This window comes from Balaenoptera physalus, assembly GCF_965194825.1.
Source record: "Balaenoptera physalus genome assembly, chromosome: 10".
Lineage (NCBI taxonomy): Eukaryota > Metazoa > Chordata > Mammalia > Artiodactyla > Balaenopteridae > Balaenoptera > Balaenoptera physalus.
This window is the reverse complement of record NC_138889.1, coordinates 46,634,823-46,653,767: the sequence shown is the minus strand read 5'-3', so window position 1 is coordinate 46,653,767 and position 18,945 is coordinate 46,634,823. Positions and strand designations below refer to the sequence as shown.

Here is an 18,945-nt window from a genome sequence, read left to right as displayed (position 1 = left end):
AGCAGGCTTTAGGCCCTGGGTGTGTTTTAAATCTTCTCACAAGTTGTTCCCAGAAGTTGAAAAACAGATGATTGGGTGAGGCTGATCACGTTATTTTACTAAGTGAGTGTTTCCATCTATTTCTAGTTGCCCAAGTGGTACTGACAGCAGTTTTATAATTTCTTGTTCACCTTCTGGTAAACAGACTGACCAACTCTTCCCACCAACCACGCTGATATCAACCAGAAGTTCACTCCTATTTGCCTGTAGCCAAGTTGAACTGCACCACTCAGGATAGGAAGGTGCCAGAATTTGATGGGAGCCTGGTCATGTCAAAATCCATGTTGCAGTCCAGATGGATGTATACCTGCTTGTACCCTGGCTTCTCTCAGCATCTCTCCCCTGCCCTAGGTCCTGTCATGGGAGATGAATAAACTGAAAGTCTCTTTTAATCTCCCTGGTGCAAAAGGATCTTCCCTGGGCAATACTAGGCATAACAGATTATTTGTGTTCTCTTGGAAATATTATTTGCTCCATCTGTTTTTTATTTCCAAAGTGCCTGATATTTATGATATTACTATTTCTTAGCCAAATAAAAGATATCTTTTTCAACTGCCCATTTTTAGATTCATGTTCATATTAAGTTTTTTCATCAAGCTAAGTCCATAAACCTTGATGAATTCACATCTGACAGCTATTCCAGAGTTAGCACACCGCAGAGGAGTAGGTATTTTCTGCATTTTGGCAGGCTCAGTGTTGGCCATCTCAGGGGCTCAAGACATTTTAATAAAAATTTTTTTTCAGGAGGCTTTTTCCCGTGGGAAGATGAGGCAGGAAAGAATCTCACACTCAGTCAGGGGTTGTCTGTTTTCTCCTCTGATTCAGATTCCAACTGAATATGTTTTCATCCCTTAAAGGGTGGGACCGAGGAATTTCAAGCAAAACTAGGGAATCTATGCCAAAGGGAGGGGACTCTCCTCCTTGCCAGTTTCCCTCCCTCCTTTCCTTCCTTCCTTCCTTCTTTCCTTCCTTCCTTCCTTCCTTCCTTCCTTCCTTCCTTCCTTCCTTCCTTCCTTCCTTCTCCATATAAAGTAGGACAGGTTGGGAAGAAGAGAACTTGAGGCAGCATTCACTGCATCAGGTCCATAAACTTGGGAGGAGGGGGACACTACAGGCAGAATAACTGTAAATACGAATTAGTATTGCTTCCACCTCCAATACCACCCATCCCTCCTCCTGGAAATCCATGCAATTAAGATTCTTCAAAAACAAAACGAGAGGGGCTTCCCTGGTGGCGCAGTGGTTGAGAGTCTGCCTGCCAATGCAGGGGACACGGGTTCGAGCCCTGGTCTGGGAAGATCCCACATGCCGCGGAGCAACTAGGCCCGTGAGCCACAACTACTGAGCCTGCGCGTCTGGAGCCTGTGCTCCGCAACAAGAGAGACCGTGACAGTGAGAGGCCTGCGCACCGCGATGAAGAGTGGCCCCCGCTTGCCGCAACTAGAGAAAGCCCTCGTACAGAAACGAAGACCCAACACAGCCAAAATAAATACATAAATTAATTAATTAATTAAAAAAAAAAAAAAACGAGAAAACAATGAAATGATTGAGCTGTTGGGTAAAGAAACAATGGGTTAAACTGTTTATCCTGGAGTGAAAAGTGTTGTTATCATCTGTCTATGATCTAGTCCTTCTCTGTGGATTTCTCCTCATGGACCCCTGTACTGGATATGCAGTGGGGAATATTTGACGGGAGGTGGGCTAGGTGACTTTAAGAAAATGGCCAAAGTCTTGCTATCTCTTTTCCTTACTTCCTCAGTTTAGGAGTAGGCCGTTCTCCAACTGAGAGTGAATAGATTGTGGGCTGCAGTATTTCTATATGTATATTTAAACTTTGATCTGCCAATAAAGTGTTTCTTTCTGATTTAGAAAAATAAAAATCAAAAATACTCATCTGTTTCATTTGAATGAGGTGCTCCACTTGTTTTCCAGGCAGTGTCTGCATTTATTCTTAGCAGAAACCCTGACTCTTTTCTACTAATATATATATATTAGTAATATATATATATATATATATATATATATATATTGACAATATGATAATTTCAGGCAAATTCTCTCAGCCTTTCTTATAACAGGAAATTATACATATATAATTATCCCACTGACATATGAATAATAATGGAAAGTCTGTTTAACACTAATGCCCTCACATTATTCTTTCTTCTTTTCTTTGCGTTAAAGTTCCTGGCTTTTTTCATTTTTTGTTTTCAAGAACATTTGCATTTACTAAGCAGTTGTATCTTTTATATACAAAAAAAGTTAATTTTTTTAACATTAACATTAATTACACTCAAACGTTAATATTTGAGTGTTAATTTTGTTTCTAGAAATCTTAGTGACTTACTTTACTGTTTATAAGTGTGTTTCAGGTGAACGATCATAATATCAGAAATAATGATAGTATTTAACTTTTTATACCTGAAGTTTATTTCACACTGTGTTGTGCCATATGTCTAGAACAATGTTAATAGTGGTGATATGTTATTGTTCTCATTGTGACTTTAAAGCTGATGCTTCAAAGCTTTAAAGCAGGGTTTCCTACTACTAAAATAATGCTGATTTGTATAGAGTTTAAATTATTGTTAATATGTTAAGTCAATGTCTGTTTACTTATTCATTTTAGGCTTTTAGTCCATGATGGATATTAATTTATCAAATCCTTTAATTTATCACATTAGTTTATCACATCCTTTCTTTCATCTATCAATCTAATTTTTCCTCAGATACATTAATAGAAGGCAATTGTATTAATGGGTTACTTAATAAATCCTGTTACTTTCCAGAAATGAACCCACATATTCCTGCTTTATTGACAAATGATAAATTCAGGCAAATTCTCTCAGCCTTTCTTATAACAGGAAAATCACATTTATGCAAGCCCTCTGGGTATGTAAAATTCATACCTTCGTATTTGTTTTTGATGACCTAGGTGTTAATTGTGTGTTCCAGAGTAACGTGACCCACAGGGAAACATGGAAATTACTAGAAGTCCAAGCACTTCTTTCACTCCCTTCCCTAGATTTTTTTTTTAAACTATAGAGTAATCCACCCTTATCCACAGTTTTGCTTTCCTTGAGTTCAGTTACCCGGTTGTTAAAACCTTGCTCAGAAAATATTAAATGGAAAATCCCAGAAATAAATAATTCAGATTGTTTAATTGTGAGCCATTCTTTGCAGTGTGATGAAATCCCTCCAGGAACGTGAATCACCCCTTTGTCCTGCTTATCCCACACTCATTCACTTAGTAACTTCCTGGGTTATCAGATCCCCTCCTAAAATCAAATTGCTTGTGTTCAAGTAACCCTTATTTTGTTTAATAATGGCCCCAAGGCGCGGTAGTAGTGATGGTGGTATATCGGATAGACCAAAGAGAAGCCATAAAGTGCTTCCTTTAAGAGGTGTTATCTTTCTTTATCTCTTTTTCCTTATTCTATTGTGAAAGAAAAGGACCTGCAAATTCTGGGTTCTTTAATGAAATGCTTATCCCAGTCTCCAAGATCAGTGGAGATTTCCTTGAAAATTGGTTTTCGCCCTGAGGGTGAATAGATGTATAAGACAGAGTAGATCATGAGGAAGGAGGAGAAGGTAAGGGGCTGACCTGGGTCTGGTTGGTGACCAGGTCTGTCCATGCTGTGCCAGCCCTGGGGTCCTGTACTGGGGACCAGGAAGTGGGAATCACACGGTCATATTGTGGTGAATGCAGCAAGCTCACAAAAGAGGTGAACAACCACAACATATACTCCAGACACATGGCTACAGGACGAGAATTTATTGTCAAGAAGAAGCAAAACCAACAAAAGTTGCATTTGGCACTATCTTCACACTAAATAACAATAAAGGAGGTTCCATTACAGTAGAAAGAGCCTAAAGACAATGAAGTATCCTTGATTTGCTGCACCTGAGAAGGGTTGCCTCGGAGAAGGAGTCCTGAGCATCCAGTCAGGGTCCTGACTTAGCCCGCCTCACGTGTGGCCAGTGCAAATGAAAGGCCTGACAGGGGAAGTGAACAGGCCATCCTCGTACCTCCAAAGGAGGGAGCGCTTGACAACATCCACAAAACCCATACTCCCGCTGTCAAAATCAAGGAACACGCCAACCCTGCCCAGAGGTTTCTCTATGTACAGAGGAGTGGTCGGGATGGTGGTCCAGAGACAGTAATGATGATCCTCCTTCACACACACAAGGAGAAAGCTGTCCCTGTTGGATTCCTTCAGTATGCCGTCATCCTTCCTTGTCTAGGAATCCTTACAGACGCCTACAGCCCAGTCCCAAGAGCTGTCCACATCTACCTCCCAGTATTGTTTGCCAGAGGTGAAGCCCCGGGATCCCCATGCAGCAAAATACTTGGAAGTTCCACCATCCAAAGACACATAGAAGCTGTCATGCTCATACTTCAAACTTCTTGCATCATGAAACAGCCTGATGTGCTGACTGCTTACTTCATTATTGAATGAAAATTTTACTGTGGAGAGATGAGAGAATATGCCAGTCAAAATCAATGTTAAAAATCAAATTCTCTACCAGAGAAGGAAGTCCACCTAAAGTCTCAATGGAAAAATATTTTAAGATTAGAAGAGCAGCTCTCACTGGAAAGTATTGGATTCAAATGTTGCCAGCATATATACTGAAGAAACAAATAAATAGTTCCCATGGAAAACACTTCCTACAAGTTCAGAGATTGTAGCTCAAGGGAGGTCAGGGCTATGGATGCTTTCCATGACATCTAAAAGCCTGTGCACATGTGCACTGGTCACCTCCAAGGTCATGGCACTGTACCTTACTCCACCTCCACCACCCCTATCAACAGAAACACAGTGCATCTTAGACTAAAGAATTGGTGATCGCTCTGCCAGTATTATACTATTCCAGTTAAGTTAGCAAATGGTCACTGCAGAAACAAAAACTAAGGATGACTTCTTGAAAGTAGTTTACTTATAGGAATTTTCTCCCTTTGATATGTGGTTCCAACCTGAGGTCTAGTCTTCCACTTTCTGCTAAGGCACCCTCCAGGGTTAGGTTTATCATGGAGCTTTATGTGGCTCCTTGTGGTTTCTGCATTTAATTTTTGAAGCTTAGGCATTTTTTTCTGATTATATCAATGGAAAAACACATTATACATTCAACTGCTAAGAAACTTTCAAGCAAAAATGTTTTCAAACTTTAAGTAACTGCACTTAGACTCTGAAATTGGAATATCCTGGATTAATTACCCATTTTCTAGAATTCAGTGAACAACTGACATTGTATGTGATGATATTTCTAGGGCTCAAGGAGCCATTTTTGGAGCATGTCCTTTTATTCATTATAGAAACTATTTACCAAATTTATAAGTAATTGATGAGGCCTGAATCACATCTATCCCTGCACCAGCCTGCATGTATTTTGTAAGGATTTTAGTGACTCTATGACTACACATGTCTGTACATGCCTGTTTGTAGGCTGTTCTCCTGTACAAGGTGAGAGATGAAGAGGGAAAGTTTGTCTGTGGAAACCATTATTGAAGGACCTTGCAAGGTGGACACACCAATGGAGAGATACTCACTTCGGAAGCGGTTGAGCCAGTCCATCAGCCCAGACATGGGCTGTGCATGGAGTTCTGGCAGCAGAGGCTGAGGCATGTGCAGCTGTGCTGACTCACTCCTGTAAGGAGGAAGATGCGGTTAATCAGCCTCTAAGATAAGTCAGCATCCTTCAGCTCAGCATTCTTCATCAAAATCCTTTCTCCACCCTCCTGGAATAGAATTGTTCCATTTTTGGAAATTTATTTTCACTACTCTTCTTTGCCTGATTCCAGCCCGTTTCTCAGAGGTATTTGCCTCTCTTATCAAATGCCTGGAGCAGAAGCAGGAAAAACTATAATCCTGCAGCCTGTGGAACAAAAACCACATTCACAGAAAGACAGACAAGATGAAAAGGCAGACGGTTATGTACCAGATGAAGGAACAAGATAAGACCCCAGAAAAACAACTAAATGAAGTGGAGATAGGCAACATTCCAGAAAAACAATTCAGAAAAATGATAGTGAAGGTGATCCAGGACCGCGGAAAAAGAATGGAGGCAAAGATCGAGAAGATGCAAGAAATGTTTAACAAAGACCTAGGAGAATTAAAGAACAAACAAACAGAGATGAACAATACAATAACTGAAATGAAAACTACACTAGAAGGAATCAATAGCAGAATAACTGAGGCAGAAGAACGGATTAGTGACCTGGAAGACAGAATGATGGAATTCACTGCTGTGAAACAGACTAAAGAAAAAAGAATGAAAGGAAATGAAGACAGCCTAAGAGACCTCTGGGACAACATTAAGCGCAACAATATTCACATTATAGGGGTCCCAGAAGGAAAAGAGAGAGAGAAAGGACCAGAGAAAATATTTGAAGAGATTATACTAGAAAACTTCCCTAACATGGGAAAGGAAATAGCCACCCAAGTCCAGGAAGCACAGAGAGTCCCATACAGGATAAACCCAAGGAGAAACACGCCGAGACACAGTAATCAAATTGGCAAAAATTAAAGACATAGAAAAATTATTGAAAGCAGCAAGGGAAAAATGACAAATAACATACAAGGGAACTCCCATAAGGTTAACAGCTGATTTCTCAGCAGAAACTCTGCAAGCCAGAAGGGAGTGGCATGATATACTTAAAGTGATGAAAGGGAAGAACCTACAACCAAGATTACTCTACCCAACAAGGATCTCATTTAGATTCGATGGAGAAATCAAAAGTTTTACAGACAAGCAAAAGCTAAGAGAATTCAGCACCACCAAACCAGCTCTAAAACAAATGCTAAAGGAGCTTCTCTAAGTGGGAAACACAAGAGAAGAAAAGGACCTACAAAAACAAACCCAAAACAATTAAGAAAATGGTCATAGGAACATACATATCGATAATTACCGTAAACGTGAATGGATTAAATGCTCCAACCAAAAGACACAGGCTCACTGAATGGATACAAAAACAAGACCCATATATATGCTGTCTACAAGAGACGCACTTCAGACCTAGGGACACATACAGACTGAAAGTGAGGGGATGGAAAAAGGTATTCCATGCAAATGGAAATCAAAAGAAAGCTGGAGTAGCTATACTCATATCAGATAAAATAGACTTTAAAATAAAGAAGGTTGCAAGAGACAAGGAAGGACACTACATAATGATCAAGGGATCAATCCAAGAAGAAGATATAACAATTATAAATATATATGTACCCAACAGAGGAGCACCTCAGTACGTAAGGCAACTGCTTTAAGCTATAAAAGAGGAAATTGACAGTAACACAGTAATAGTGGGGGACTTTAACACCTCACTTACACCAATGAACAGATCATCCAAACAGAAAATTAATAAGGAAACAGAAGCTTTAAATGACACAATACACCAGATAGATTTAATTGATATTCATAGGACATTGCATCCAAAAACAGCAGATTACAATTTCTTCTCAAGTGCGCACGGAACATTCTCCAGGATAGATCACAAATTGGGTCACAAAGCAAGCCTCAGTAAATTTAAGAAAATTGAAATCATATCAAGCATCTTTTCTGACCACAACGCTATGAGATTAGAAATGAATTACGGGAAAAAAACGTAAAAAACACAAACACATGGAGGCTAAACAATACGTTACTAAATAACCAAGAGATCACTGAAGTAATCAAAGAGGAAATCAAAAAATACCTGGAGACAAATGACAATGAAAACACGATGATCCAAAACCTATGGGATGAAGAAAAAACAGTTCTAACAGGGAAGTTTACACCAAGACTATCCTACCTCAAGAAACAACAAACATCTCAAATAAGCAACTGAACCTTACACCTAAGGAATTAGAGAAAGAAGAACAAACAAAACCCAAAGTAAGTAGAAGGAAAGAAATCATAAAGATCAGAGCAGAAATAAATGAAATAGAAATGAATGAAATAAATCAATATCAAAGATCAATAAAATTAAAGCTGGTTCTTTGAGAAGATAAACAAAATTGATAAACCATTAGCCAGATTCATCAAGAAAAAGAGGGAGAGGACTCAAATCAATAAAATTAGAAATGAAAAAGGAGAAGTTACAACAGACACCACAGAAATACAAAGCATCCTAAGAGATTACTACAAGCAACGTTCCGCCAATAAAATGGACAACCTGGAAGAAATGGACAAATTTTTAGAAAGGTATAAACTTCCAAGACTGAAACAGGAGGAAATAGAAAATATGAACAGAACAATCACAAGTAATGAAATTAAAACTGTGATTAAAAATCTTCCAACAAACAGAAGTCCAGGACCAGATGACTTCACAGGTGAATTCTATCAAACATTTAGAGAAGAGCTAACACCCATTATTCTCAAATACTTCCAAGAAATTGCATAGGAAGGAACACTCCCAAACTCATTCTATGAGGCTACCATCACCATGATAGCAAAACCAGACAAAGATACTACAAAAAAAGAAAACTACAGACCAATATCACTGATGAATATAGATGCAAAAATCCTCAACAAAATACTAGCAAACAGAATCCAACAGCACATTAAAAGGATCATACACCATGGTCAAATGGGATTTAACCCAGGGATGCAAGGATTCTTCAATATATGCAAATCAATCAACATGATACACCATATTAACAAATTGAAGAATAAAAACCATATGATCATCTCAATAGATGCAGAAAAAGCTTTTGACAAAATTCAACACCCATTTATGATAAAAACTCTCCAGAAAGTGGGCATAGAGGGAACCTACCTCAACATCATAAAGGCCATATGTGACAAACCCACAGCAAACATCATTCTCAATCGTGAAAAATTGAAAGCATTTCCTCTAAGATCAGGAGTAAGACAAGGATGTCCACTCTTGCCACTATTATTCAACATAGTTTTGGAAGTCTGAGCCTTGGAAACCAGAAAAGAAAAAGAAATAAAATGATGCAAATTGGAAAAGAAGTAAAACTGTCACTGTTTGCAGATGATATGATACTATATAGAGAAAATCCTAAAGATGCCATGAGAAAACTACTAGAGCTAATCAATGAACTTGGTAAAGTAGCAGGATACAAAATTAATGCACAGAAATCTCTTGCATTCCTATACACTAATGATGAGAAATCTGAAAGAGAAATTAAGGAAACACTCCCATTTACCATTGCAACAAAAAAATAAAATACCTAGGAATAAACCTACCTAGGGAGAAAAAAGACATGTGTGCAGAAACATATGACACTGATGAAAGAAATCAAAGATGATACAAACAGATGGAGAGATATATCATGTTCTTGGATTGGAAGAATAAATATTGTGAAAATGACTCTACTACCCAAAGCAATCTATAGATTCAATGCCATCCCTATCAAATTACCAATGGCATTTTTACAGAACTAGAACAAAAAAATTTTAAATTTGTATGGAGACACAAAAGATCCTGAATAGCGAAAGTGGTCTTAAGGGAAAAAAGCAGAGCTGGAGGAATCAGACTCTCTGACTTCAGACTATACTACACAGCTACAGTAATCAAGACAATATGGTACCAGCACAAAAATAGAAATATAGATCAATGGAACAGGATAGAAAGCCCAGAGATAAACCCACGCACCTATGGTCAACTAATCTATGACAAAGGAAAGAAGGATATACACTGGAGAAAAGACAGCCTCTTCAATAAGTGGTGCTGGGAAAACTGGACAGCTACATGTAAATGAATGAATTTACAACACTCCCTAACACCATACACAAAAATAAACTCAAAATGGATTAGAGACCTAAATGTAAGACTGGACACTCTAAAGCTCTTAGAGGAAAACATAGGAAGAACACTCTTTGACATCAATCACAGCAAGATCTTTTTTGATCCATCTCCTAGAGTAATGGAAATAAAAACAAAAATAAGCAAATGGGACCTAATGAAACTTAAAAGCTTTTGCACAGCAAAGGAAACTATAAACAAGATGAAAAGTCAGCCCTCAGAATGGGAGCAAATATTTGCAAACGAATCAATGGACAAAGATTAATCTCCAAAATATATAAACAGCTTATGCAGCTCAATATTAAAGAAACAAACAACCCAATCCAAAAATGGGCAGAAGACCTAAATAGACATTTCTCCAAAGAAGACGTATAGATGGCCAAGAAGCAAATGAAAAGCTGCTCAACATCACTAATTATTAGAGAAATGCAAATCAATACTACAATGAGGTATCACCTCACACCAGTTAGAATGGGCATCATCAGAAAATCTACAAATAACAAATGCTGGAAAGGGTGTGGAGAAAAGGGAACCCTCTTGCACTGTTGGTGGGAATGTAAATTGATACAGCCACTATGGAGAACAGTATGGAGCTTCCATACTGTTCCAATTCTAAAAATAGAATTACCATATGACCCAGCAATCCCACTACTGGGCATATACACAGGGAAAACCATAATTCAAAAAGACACAGGCACCCCAATGTTCATTGCAGCACTATTTACAATAACCAGGTCATGGACCAACCTAAATGCCCATCAACAGACAAATAGATAAAGAAGTTGTGGTACATATATACAATGGAATATTACTCAGCTATAAAAAGGAACGAAATTGGGTCATTTGTAGAGACATGGTTGGATCTAGAGACTGTCATACAGAGTGAAGTAAGTCAGAAAGTGAAAAATAAATATCGTATATTAACGCATATATGTGGAACCTAGAAAAATGGTACAGATGAACCAGTTTGCAGAGCAGAAATTGAGACACAGATGTAGAGAACAAACGTATGGACACCAAGGGGGGAAAGTGGCGGGGGGTGGGGGTGGTGGTGGGATGAATTGGGAGATTGGGATTGACATGTATACACTGATGTGTATAAAATGGATGACTAATAAGAACCTGCTGTATAAAAAATAAATAAAATAAAATTCAAAAATTCAAAAAAAAATTGACCTTCTTTATACTTTCACTTTAAAAATTTCTAGCAAGGTCAATTTATTTTCATGTTTTTTTATAAGTAGTGCTTCAATTAACAAACAATAGGTAATTTAGTGAAATAACATGTATGTAAGCGTTGGTAATTTGATAAACTGTGATAGGTGTCAGCAAAATACAGGTACTATGGCACGTCTGTTAAAAATAATATTCTAGGGGCATCCCTGGTGGCGCAGTGGTTGAGAATCTGCCTGCCAATGCAGGGGACACGGGTTCGAGCCCTGGTCTGGGAAGATCCCACATGCCACGGAGCAATTAGGCTCGTGAGCCACAACTACTGAGCCTGCACGTCTGGAGCCTGTGCTCCGCAACAAGAGAGGCCGCAATAGTGAGAGGCCCGTGCACCGCGATGAGGAGTGGCCCCCACTTGCCACAACTAGAGAAAGCCGTCACACAGAAACGAAGACCCAACACAGCCATAAATAAATAAAATAAATAAATAAAGATGCATGAAATTGCTAAAATTATAAAAAAAAAAATTCTACAGTATGTATAACATAGTAACTACAGATAATAATACTGTAATGCATATTTAAAAGTTGCTAGGAGAATAGATCTTAAAAGTTCTCATAACGAGAAAAATAATTTTTAACTACGTATTGTGATGAATGTTAACTAATATGGTGATCATTTTACAATATATGCAAATAGCAAATCATTACGTTATATACCTGAAAGTTATATGAGGTTATATGTCAAATATACCTCAGTAAAAAACAATCATCTTTATGCATTGTATTAAATATAATTACTCACATAATTATTGTGTAAATAATTACTATATTATATTCATATTAATATAAACATATACATTGATGTATATATTATGTATGTATATATAACATACATAAAGTATTTTGTTTAAAAGTTTTCACCAATTTTTTTTTTTTCATTTACCCCAAAAGAAGTCTATATTCTTTTAGGGTCTCAGCCCCCTAAGATTGGGTTTTCTATATACTGAAAACCCAATCAGCCATTTTCACACCTTTCTGAGTAAACTTATCAGTATTTTCCACTTCCCTTTGAAGGTATTATCCAATCTCAAGAAGTAGGTGTGGCCTCAGGAGAGTCTAATCCTTTAAAAGGCAACTTTGCCCAGGGGTGACTGCTTCTCTCAGGGGGACTGAGGGAAAGTGCAGCTACCAGGTGTTGGACAGTTCTTGTTGACCCTGATATCCACAGATTTCCAGGACGTGCAGCCTTCCAGAAGTGAGACCGCTCACAGTGGACTCTGGTAAGTACGGAATTGATTGTAAATATCTTCATGCCTATTTCCTCTCATCCAAATCCTTTCCATTTACCTATTGGCCTGCTTGGGTTTTGTCCAAGCAAACAAGTAGTTGTCTTAGTTTTTTTTAAATGACCTCAATATTTAAAATATCTGTAACTAGAGCAATTGTAATATATTGATATTTGTAATATTAACATATGTAATCATTTTTATTCCGTTACCTTACATGATATTAGATGTTTTTAGGTTTTAAATGAGATTTCTACAGACATATGTATTTATGAAACACGGAGAACACCTAAAATGTTCAACATAATGTATACATTTCATAGTCTTTATACAGATGAACATAAGAGTTAAATGTGTTGACTTAATTAGAATATCTTCCTGCAAAGGTCATATGCGCTATATATATATTTTTAAACATTTTTATTGGAGTATAATTGCTTTACAATGGTGGGTTAGTTTCTGCTTTATAACAGAGTGAATCAGCTATACATATAAACATATCCCCATATCTCTTCCCTCTTGCGTCTCCCTCCCTCCCACCCTCCCTATCCCACCCCTCTAGGTGGTCACAAAGCACCGAGCTGATATCCCTGTGCTATGCGGCTGCTTCCCACTAGCTATCAGTTTTACATTTGGTAGTGTATATATGTCCATGCCAGAATAAAGGCGCTATATTTTTAAAGACTTCAGTTTGCAGTCTAGATTTGAAAAGTGTTCAGGATAGATCCAATGAACTCATAGGGACTCCCAAGAAGTGGCATTGGTCAAATAGGGAAATATCAGAAACAAAGAGGATATGATGTTGCTTCCATTAACTACATCTTTGGAATTTCTACTGTAGAGAGAAAATCCTCATGTATATTCAGATTTTTTCTTTGGTTTTAAAAAATAACTGATTAATTTTTACTGATTACAGTTATAGCTTGAACATTCACTAGTTCAAAATGTGAAGTGCTCTGATGATCTGAACTGACTCCAGGAAAAATTGTTTTCCTGAACTAGAAATAACATATTTTTTTCCTTTCTGTCTTGAAAGGAGGAGTTTTGCTATTTAAGTTGGAAGCAAACACTGAAATGTTTATAGTTTTAAGATGCCAAAGGTAAAGCCAACATTGATTATATTAAGTTTAAATTATTCTAAACAATTTTATTTGTCTTTAGAAAAGCACATCTGTCAGTTCAGAGGCAGGAGACATAGAGAACGTTAGCATAGAGACAAAGTGTGTGCAAGTATTGGTTCCAGTCATGGAGTCATGGAGAGAGAGAGAGAGAGACAGATTGAGATTATATATGTGCTTCTGTACCAATCAGCCAATAAAAGTAACTCTGGAGTCATCTTACCATTTACCCTCTGGTCTAAGCTTTAAGCACATCCGCGTAATTTAGGTATGACTGAGAACACGGTTTATTTTAAACCAAAAAGTTGCTAGGGACTCGCTTATCTAATTTTATCATTTGTATCAGCATGAACCTGTCTGTATTCACCATTTCTAGGTTTGTACTGAGGGTTAGCAAATAGGTAAATTAGATAGAGTTCAAACAAACAGTATTTTGTCCTAAGGCTTTATTTTCCCTTATTAGGGCAGAAGAAAGACTTTCTCTCTTACCCTCTCTATTTCTGTCTTGAATTTTCAGAAACATGGATTCAGACACATTGCAAGTCTTCCAGAATGAACTAACCTGCTCCATCTGTATGAACTACTTCATAGACCCCGTCACCATAGACTGTGGGCACAGCTTTTGCCGTCCCTGCCTGTACCTCTGCTGGGAGGAAGACCAGACTCCAAAGAGCTGCCCTGAGTGCAGGGCACTATCAGAGAAGCCCGATTTCAAAACCAATATTGTACTCAAGAGGCTGGCTTCCCTCGCCAGACAGGACGCAGCTAAACAAACCAACAGCTCGGAGGCGCAGATCTGCATGACACACAAAGAAGCCAAAGGACTCTTCTGTGAGGTTGACAAGACCCTGCTCTGTGGCCCCTGCTCTGCGTCCCCAGAGCATGCAGCTCACAACCACCGTCCAGTACAATGGGCTGCTGAGGAATACCGGGTAGGTGATGCTTCTAAAGCAATTAGGAACCTATAGGCTCCTAAATCAGAGAGAAAGATGAAGATGATAATGAAGCTGATGGGGATGGAGATGGTGGAGGTGGGGATTTTTCAGTGTAGATCATGTAAGTGTATCGTTTTAATGTTGTTGCGCAATTGTCCAAACACGTGGAACTGCTGTATCCTGGGGCATGTGGCAGCACCAGGCACACTGGCTCCTGACGTGAGGTTGACGCATCCTTAGTCAAGTTATATAAAAATCTGAGTCTCAATTTCTTAGGACATGAGAAATTTCATTTCTCGCATGGAAATGAGAGATTCCATTATCTGTAAAGTTCCCCCAATTCTTTCTTTCTTTTTTAAATTTTTAATTAATTAATTTATTTTTGGCTGCATTGGGTCTTTGTTGCTGCGTGTGGGCTTTCTCTAGTTGCAGAGAGCGGGGGCTACTCTTCGCTGTGGTGCACAGGCTTCTCATTGCAGTAGCTTCTCTTGTTGCAGAGCATGGGCTCTAGGCACTCAGGCTTCAGTACTTGTGGCTCGCGAGCTCAGTAGTTGTGGCTTATGGGGTCTAGAGCACAGGCTCACTAGAGCACACAGGCTTAGTTGCTCCGCAGCATGTGGGGTCTTCCAGGACCAGGGATCTAACCTGTGTCCCCTGCATTGGCAGGCAGATTCTTAACCACTGCACCACCAGGGAAGTCCCCCTCAATTCTTCATTATATGTTTCTGTCACTTTAATATTCAAAATATTAGAATCAAATTAGATTACTGTGGAAAAATCTGACCACATCATTCAAGCTCAAGATTTCTATTTTCTAAACCAGGGGTCCCCATCCTATTTGGCACCAGCGACCAGTTTCGTGGAAGACAATTTTTCCATGGACGGGGGCAGGGGGAGGTTGGGGGGATGGTTCAGGTGGTAATGCAAGGGATGGGGGTCGATGGGGTGCAGCAGATGAAGCTTCACTTGCTTGCCCACCGCTCACCTCCTGCTGTGCGGCCCCGTTCCTAACAGGCTGCGGACTGGTAGTGGTCCTCGGCCCAGTGGGGTGGGGACCCCTGCTCTACATGACCGCCTTTGCTCATACATAAGGGGATGGAATTTATGGTATCATCATCTGTGTCACTAAAGCTCATGGTTATTTTGCAGGAGAAACTTCTGAAGAGAATGGACTCTTTAAGGAAAATGACACAAGAAATGCAAAACAGTCTGGATCAAGAAGCTAACAAAATTCAGTCGTTAGAGGTAAGAATAAAAATATTCTATTTGTTTGCATGGAGACAGATATAATCCTGGCTTAGACTTTTAGCAAAATTCAAATTGCCAGGTAAAGGACAGTGGTCTTTTCCTTGGAAAGAGTAGTGGTTTCAAATGACCTATCAGTAATCACGTTTATAATAGATCAATATAAACTAGTTCAAAGAGTGCTAGTATATGGGAAAACCAAGGCATGAAACGTATTCCTAGGCCACATTTTGAAGATGTGAATAAACCTTCTCAGACATGAAGTATAAGACAACATTGTGCTAAGTGTGTCTGTGAAGGTGAGGAGAGGAATACAGTAGTACCTAGAGGAGAATTAGTGCATGTTTTTAAAGATGCACAGTATGGGGTTTACCTAATAAAAGAATATTTAGAAAAGTCAGGGAAAGGAACAAGAAAAAACAAGATCTGGATAAGAGAGGAAATAATTGATGGAGTAAGAACCCTGAAGAATCCTCCTAGGGAGAAAAACTGGGACCCCCTCAGACGGCTTGATTTAAACAGGAAAAGAGGCGAGAAACTTAGAGAAAGGACGGGCTGGAAGGACCAGCAAATATTCCAGGCCTTTTGAAATGTGAGGCAGAAAGTCTGTCAAGAACTTTCCTGATGACAGTAAGGAAATAATATTTGACGTTTTCTGTTGGGAATGAGGACGAGTGATTCTTTGAATCCATTATCTCTGCAGAACTATGTGGCCGTAAGGAAGGTGATGATCAAAGTTCAGTATCAGAGGATCCACCTGTTCCTCCGGGAGGAGGAGCAACTGCATCTGGAGGCACTGGAGAAAGAAGCGAAGGAGACTCTCCAGCAACTCAGGGAGAGTGAATTCAGAATGACTCAACAGGAAGAAAGTCTGAAAGAAATGTACAGAGACCTGATTGAGATGTGCCACAAGCCTGACATGGAGCTGCTCCAGGTGAGAAGGGAGGTTCCATCCTCAGAGACAGAAGTACTATTCTGGGCACCGTTGCCATGACATTGAAATGGTACCTGCATATACTCTTATCTCAGCTAAGGGATGATGTTCCTTGACTCCCATTATTTTATTTGTCCAGTCCCTTATTTCTCACAGCCTGGTAATCTTTGGGAGGTTTTTTTTTAATCCTTTCACTAGCTAACATAGGACAAAATTTTTTCAGTGTGATCAGGAGTACTATCCAGACAGATTATCCAAAATCAGCAGAATTCTGTGACCAGGGGAAAGTTAATTTTCTTAGAGTAATTCTCAATACATTGTCACTCTCTATTATCCCACACTTACTGAAGACATTGAGGTTTTGCCCATTGTCTAGGTAAAATTTTTAGAACTGGTAGTCAATTTCAATGCACTCTATAATTCGTTTTATATGGTTCCTTGTGTTGCTTTAATTGTTATCATAAATGGTGAGATCTCTCCTTGGGAATAGGACTGAGCAATGACTGACATTGGAAACCTGATGTTGTTGCATCATTACACAAACTCTTCCTGGCCTCCTTCCTTCCTTCCTTAATGTGCCCTGAGGAAGCGCATCATGTTTTAGTTTAAGTTCTGTTATTAAGATAGCCTCTGATTGTTCCTTAGAGGAGCATGAGAAAAACAATACCTTATTGAACAAACAAGAATAGTAAAGAAGATGCAAAAGGAAAGAACTCTCATGATTAACGTGATTTTTTTTTTTTTCCATTGCAGGCCTCGGGAAATGTATTGGAAATGTGAGTGTACGCTAACGATTTTTGATTTCTGGAAAAGTTGTTGTCTTTTTGATGAAGTGGTTGGATAGTCGTTCCTTGGTACCATGGGGAATTGTTTTCAGGCCATCCCCAAAATCTAAATCCCGGGATGCACAATCCCTTATAGAAAATGCCATAGTATTTGCAGATAACTTACAAGCATGCTCCCATACACTTTAGTCATTTCTAGACTACTTATAACACCTAATAAAATGTAAATTAAATGCTATGTAAATAGTCCCCAGGTATGTGGCATTTTCAAGTTTCACTTTTTGGAACTTCCAGGAATTTTTTTTTTTCTGAATATTTTCCATTTAGAACCAGGGAGGAAGAATGTAGGGGAGGGATAGATTTAGAATTTGGGATTGACATGTACACACTGCTAGATTTAAAATAAATAACACACAGTGGTTATCTCAAGCCATAGGGAAGAAGATCAGGATTAAAAATGGTGGTCAAAGGAGACTTTAGCTTTACCTATAATGTTCAAACTTTTTGAAAAGAATGTATCTATGTATTATTCTATAAGTAAAATAAATTTAACAAAAAAATAGATAACAAACAAGGACCTACTGTAAAATAACTAACTAACTAACTAACTAACTAAATAAATAAATAAAATAAAACAGAAATTACAGATTCAATCCATGGTTGAATCCATAGATGCAGAACCCTCGCACATGGATGACGAACAGTACATCTTTTGATCTATTAACATCGTCTTTTGGGCTATTTTCTGTTGTATTTCAAAAGGATTCTAGAGGCCTTCTGATCCTTGGTCTGAGAAGTTTCCTTTTCATTTGGCTGAATTCAAATATACCTGAAAACTTTCTGACATTCTGGGCTTTGTTCCACCCACTCACCCCATCCTCTCCAGACTCACCACAATAAAACTTAGGGAAGGGATTTTTCTAAGATATCACAGAGGAAGCACCTACACTAGTGAGTTGGAAGGTGAAAAAGGCAGGAAAGAGGCAAATTCCCTAATAGGAAGAGGGGCTGTGATTTTGTTCCTAGGAGTAGCAGTGAATCAGCCTGTTCCGTTACAGCAAGCCCCCTTGTAGGTAGGACCTCAGAGCTAATGGCTTCCTGGGGCCCACTGGAAATTTAGACCTTCAGGACCAAGGCAGCCAGGCCGGAATTGGATTCCCTTGCTGGGCTGATAAGAGCAAACATGTCTGGCTCAGTGAACTCTTCCTTTTAGACACTGAATGTATCCTTGATAACAACTTGCTGACTGAAGTCCCAAAGGCTTTGCCTGAATTTTTTGCTCTCTGTAAAATGCCCAGGATCTTTGCATTACCTGAGTTGGAATAGAGGAAGTGAATGAAGTTCAATAAGTTGAAAATTGGAGTAAAGTCTGAGAAGAATGGGGAAGTTGAAATTTGATGTAATTTATATTTAGAAAAAAGTATGGTAACTTTTTATATTCCCAAGTGTGTAGAATATAATGTATATCCAATTAACCAAAAATAGGAGAATTCTGCCAAAATATCCTGGATTAAAAACTGCTTTTTTGTAATGGTCCTGTGATTAGCCTTTGACCTTGAAATGTAACTGACGTCATTTGTTACAGGACTGATTTTGTACAGATGCAAAAGCCTCAGCCAGTGAACCCAGAGCTCACTTCCTGGCCTGTCACTGGAATCCTAGACATGCTGAACAACTTCAGAGGTA

The 18,945-nt window shown here is 38.7% G+C and overlaps 1 protein-coding gene across 3 annotated transcripts in view; it reads left to right on the top strand.

Annotated features, from left to right (window-relative positions):
• The window catches only part of LOC309636750 (tripartite motif-containing protein 64C-like), a 31,044-nt gene that overhangs the window by 4,725 nt on the left and 7,374 nt on the right, over nucleotides 1-18,945 (top strand). Inside the window, exons 2-8 of one of the 3 annotated variants that reach the window (XM_082410196.1) lie at nucleotides 12,185-12,236; nucleotides 13,279-13,342; nucleotides 13,878-14,292; nucleotides 15,445-15,540; nucleotides 16,244-16,474; nucleotides 17,228-17,250; nucleotides 18,845-18,942. In XM_082410196.1, coding sequence (XP_082266322.1) covers nucleotides 13,317-13,342; nucleotides 13,878-14,292; nucleotides 15,445-15,540; nucleotides 16,244-16,474; nucleotides 17,228-17,250; nucleotides 18,845-18,942 — 889 coding nt within the window. In that variant the 5' untranslated portion in view covers nucleotides 12,185-12,236; nucleotides 13,279-13,316. Of the gene's footprint in view, nucleotides 1-11,477; nucleotides 12,237-13,278; nucleotides 13,343-13,877; nucleotides 14,293-15,444; nucleotides 15,541-16,243; nucleotides 16,475-17,227; nucleotides 17,251-18,844; nucleotides 18,943-18,945 lie in introns of those variants that run through there. The other 2 variants (XM_082410195.1, XM_082410197.1) reach the window with 2 other exon arrangements.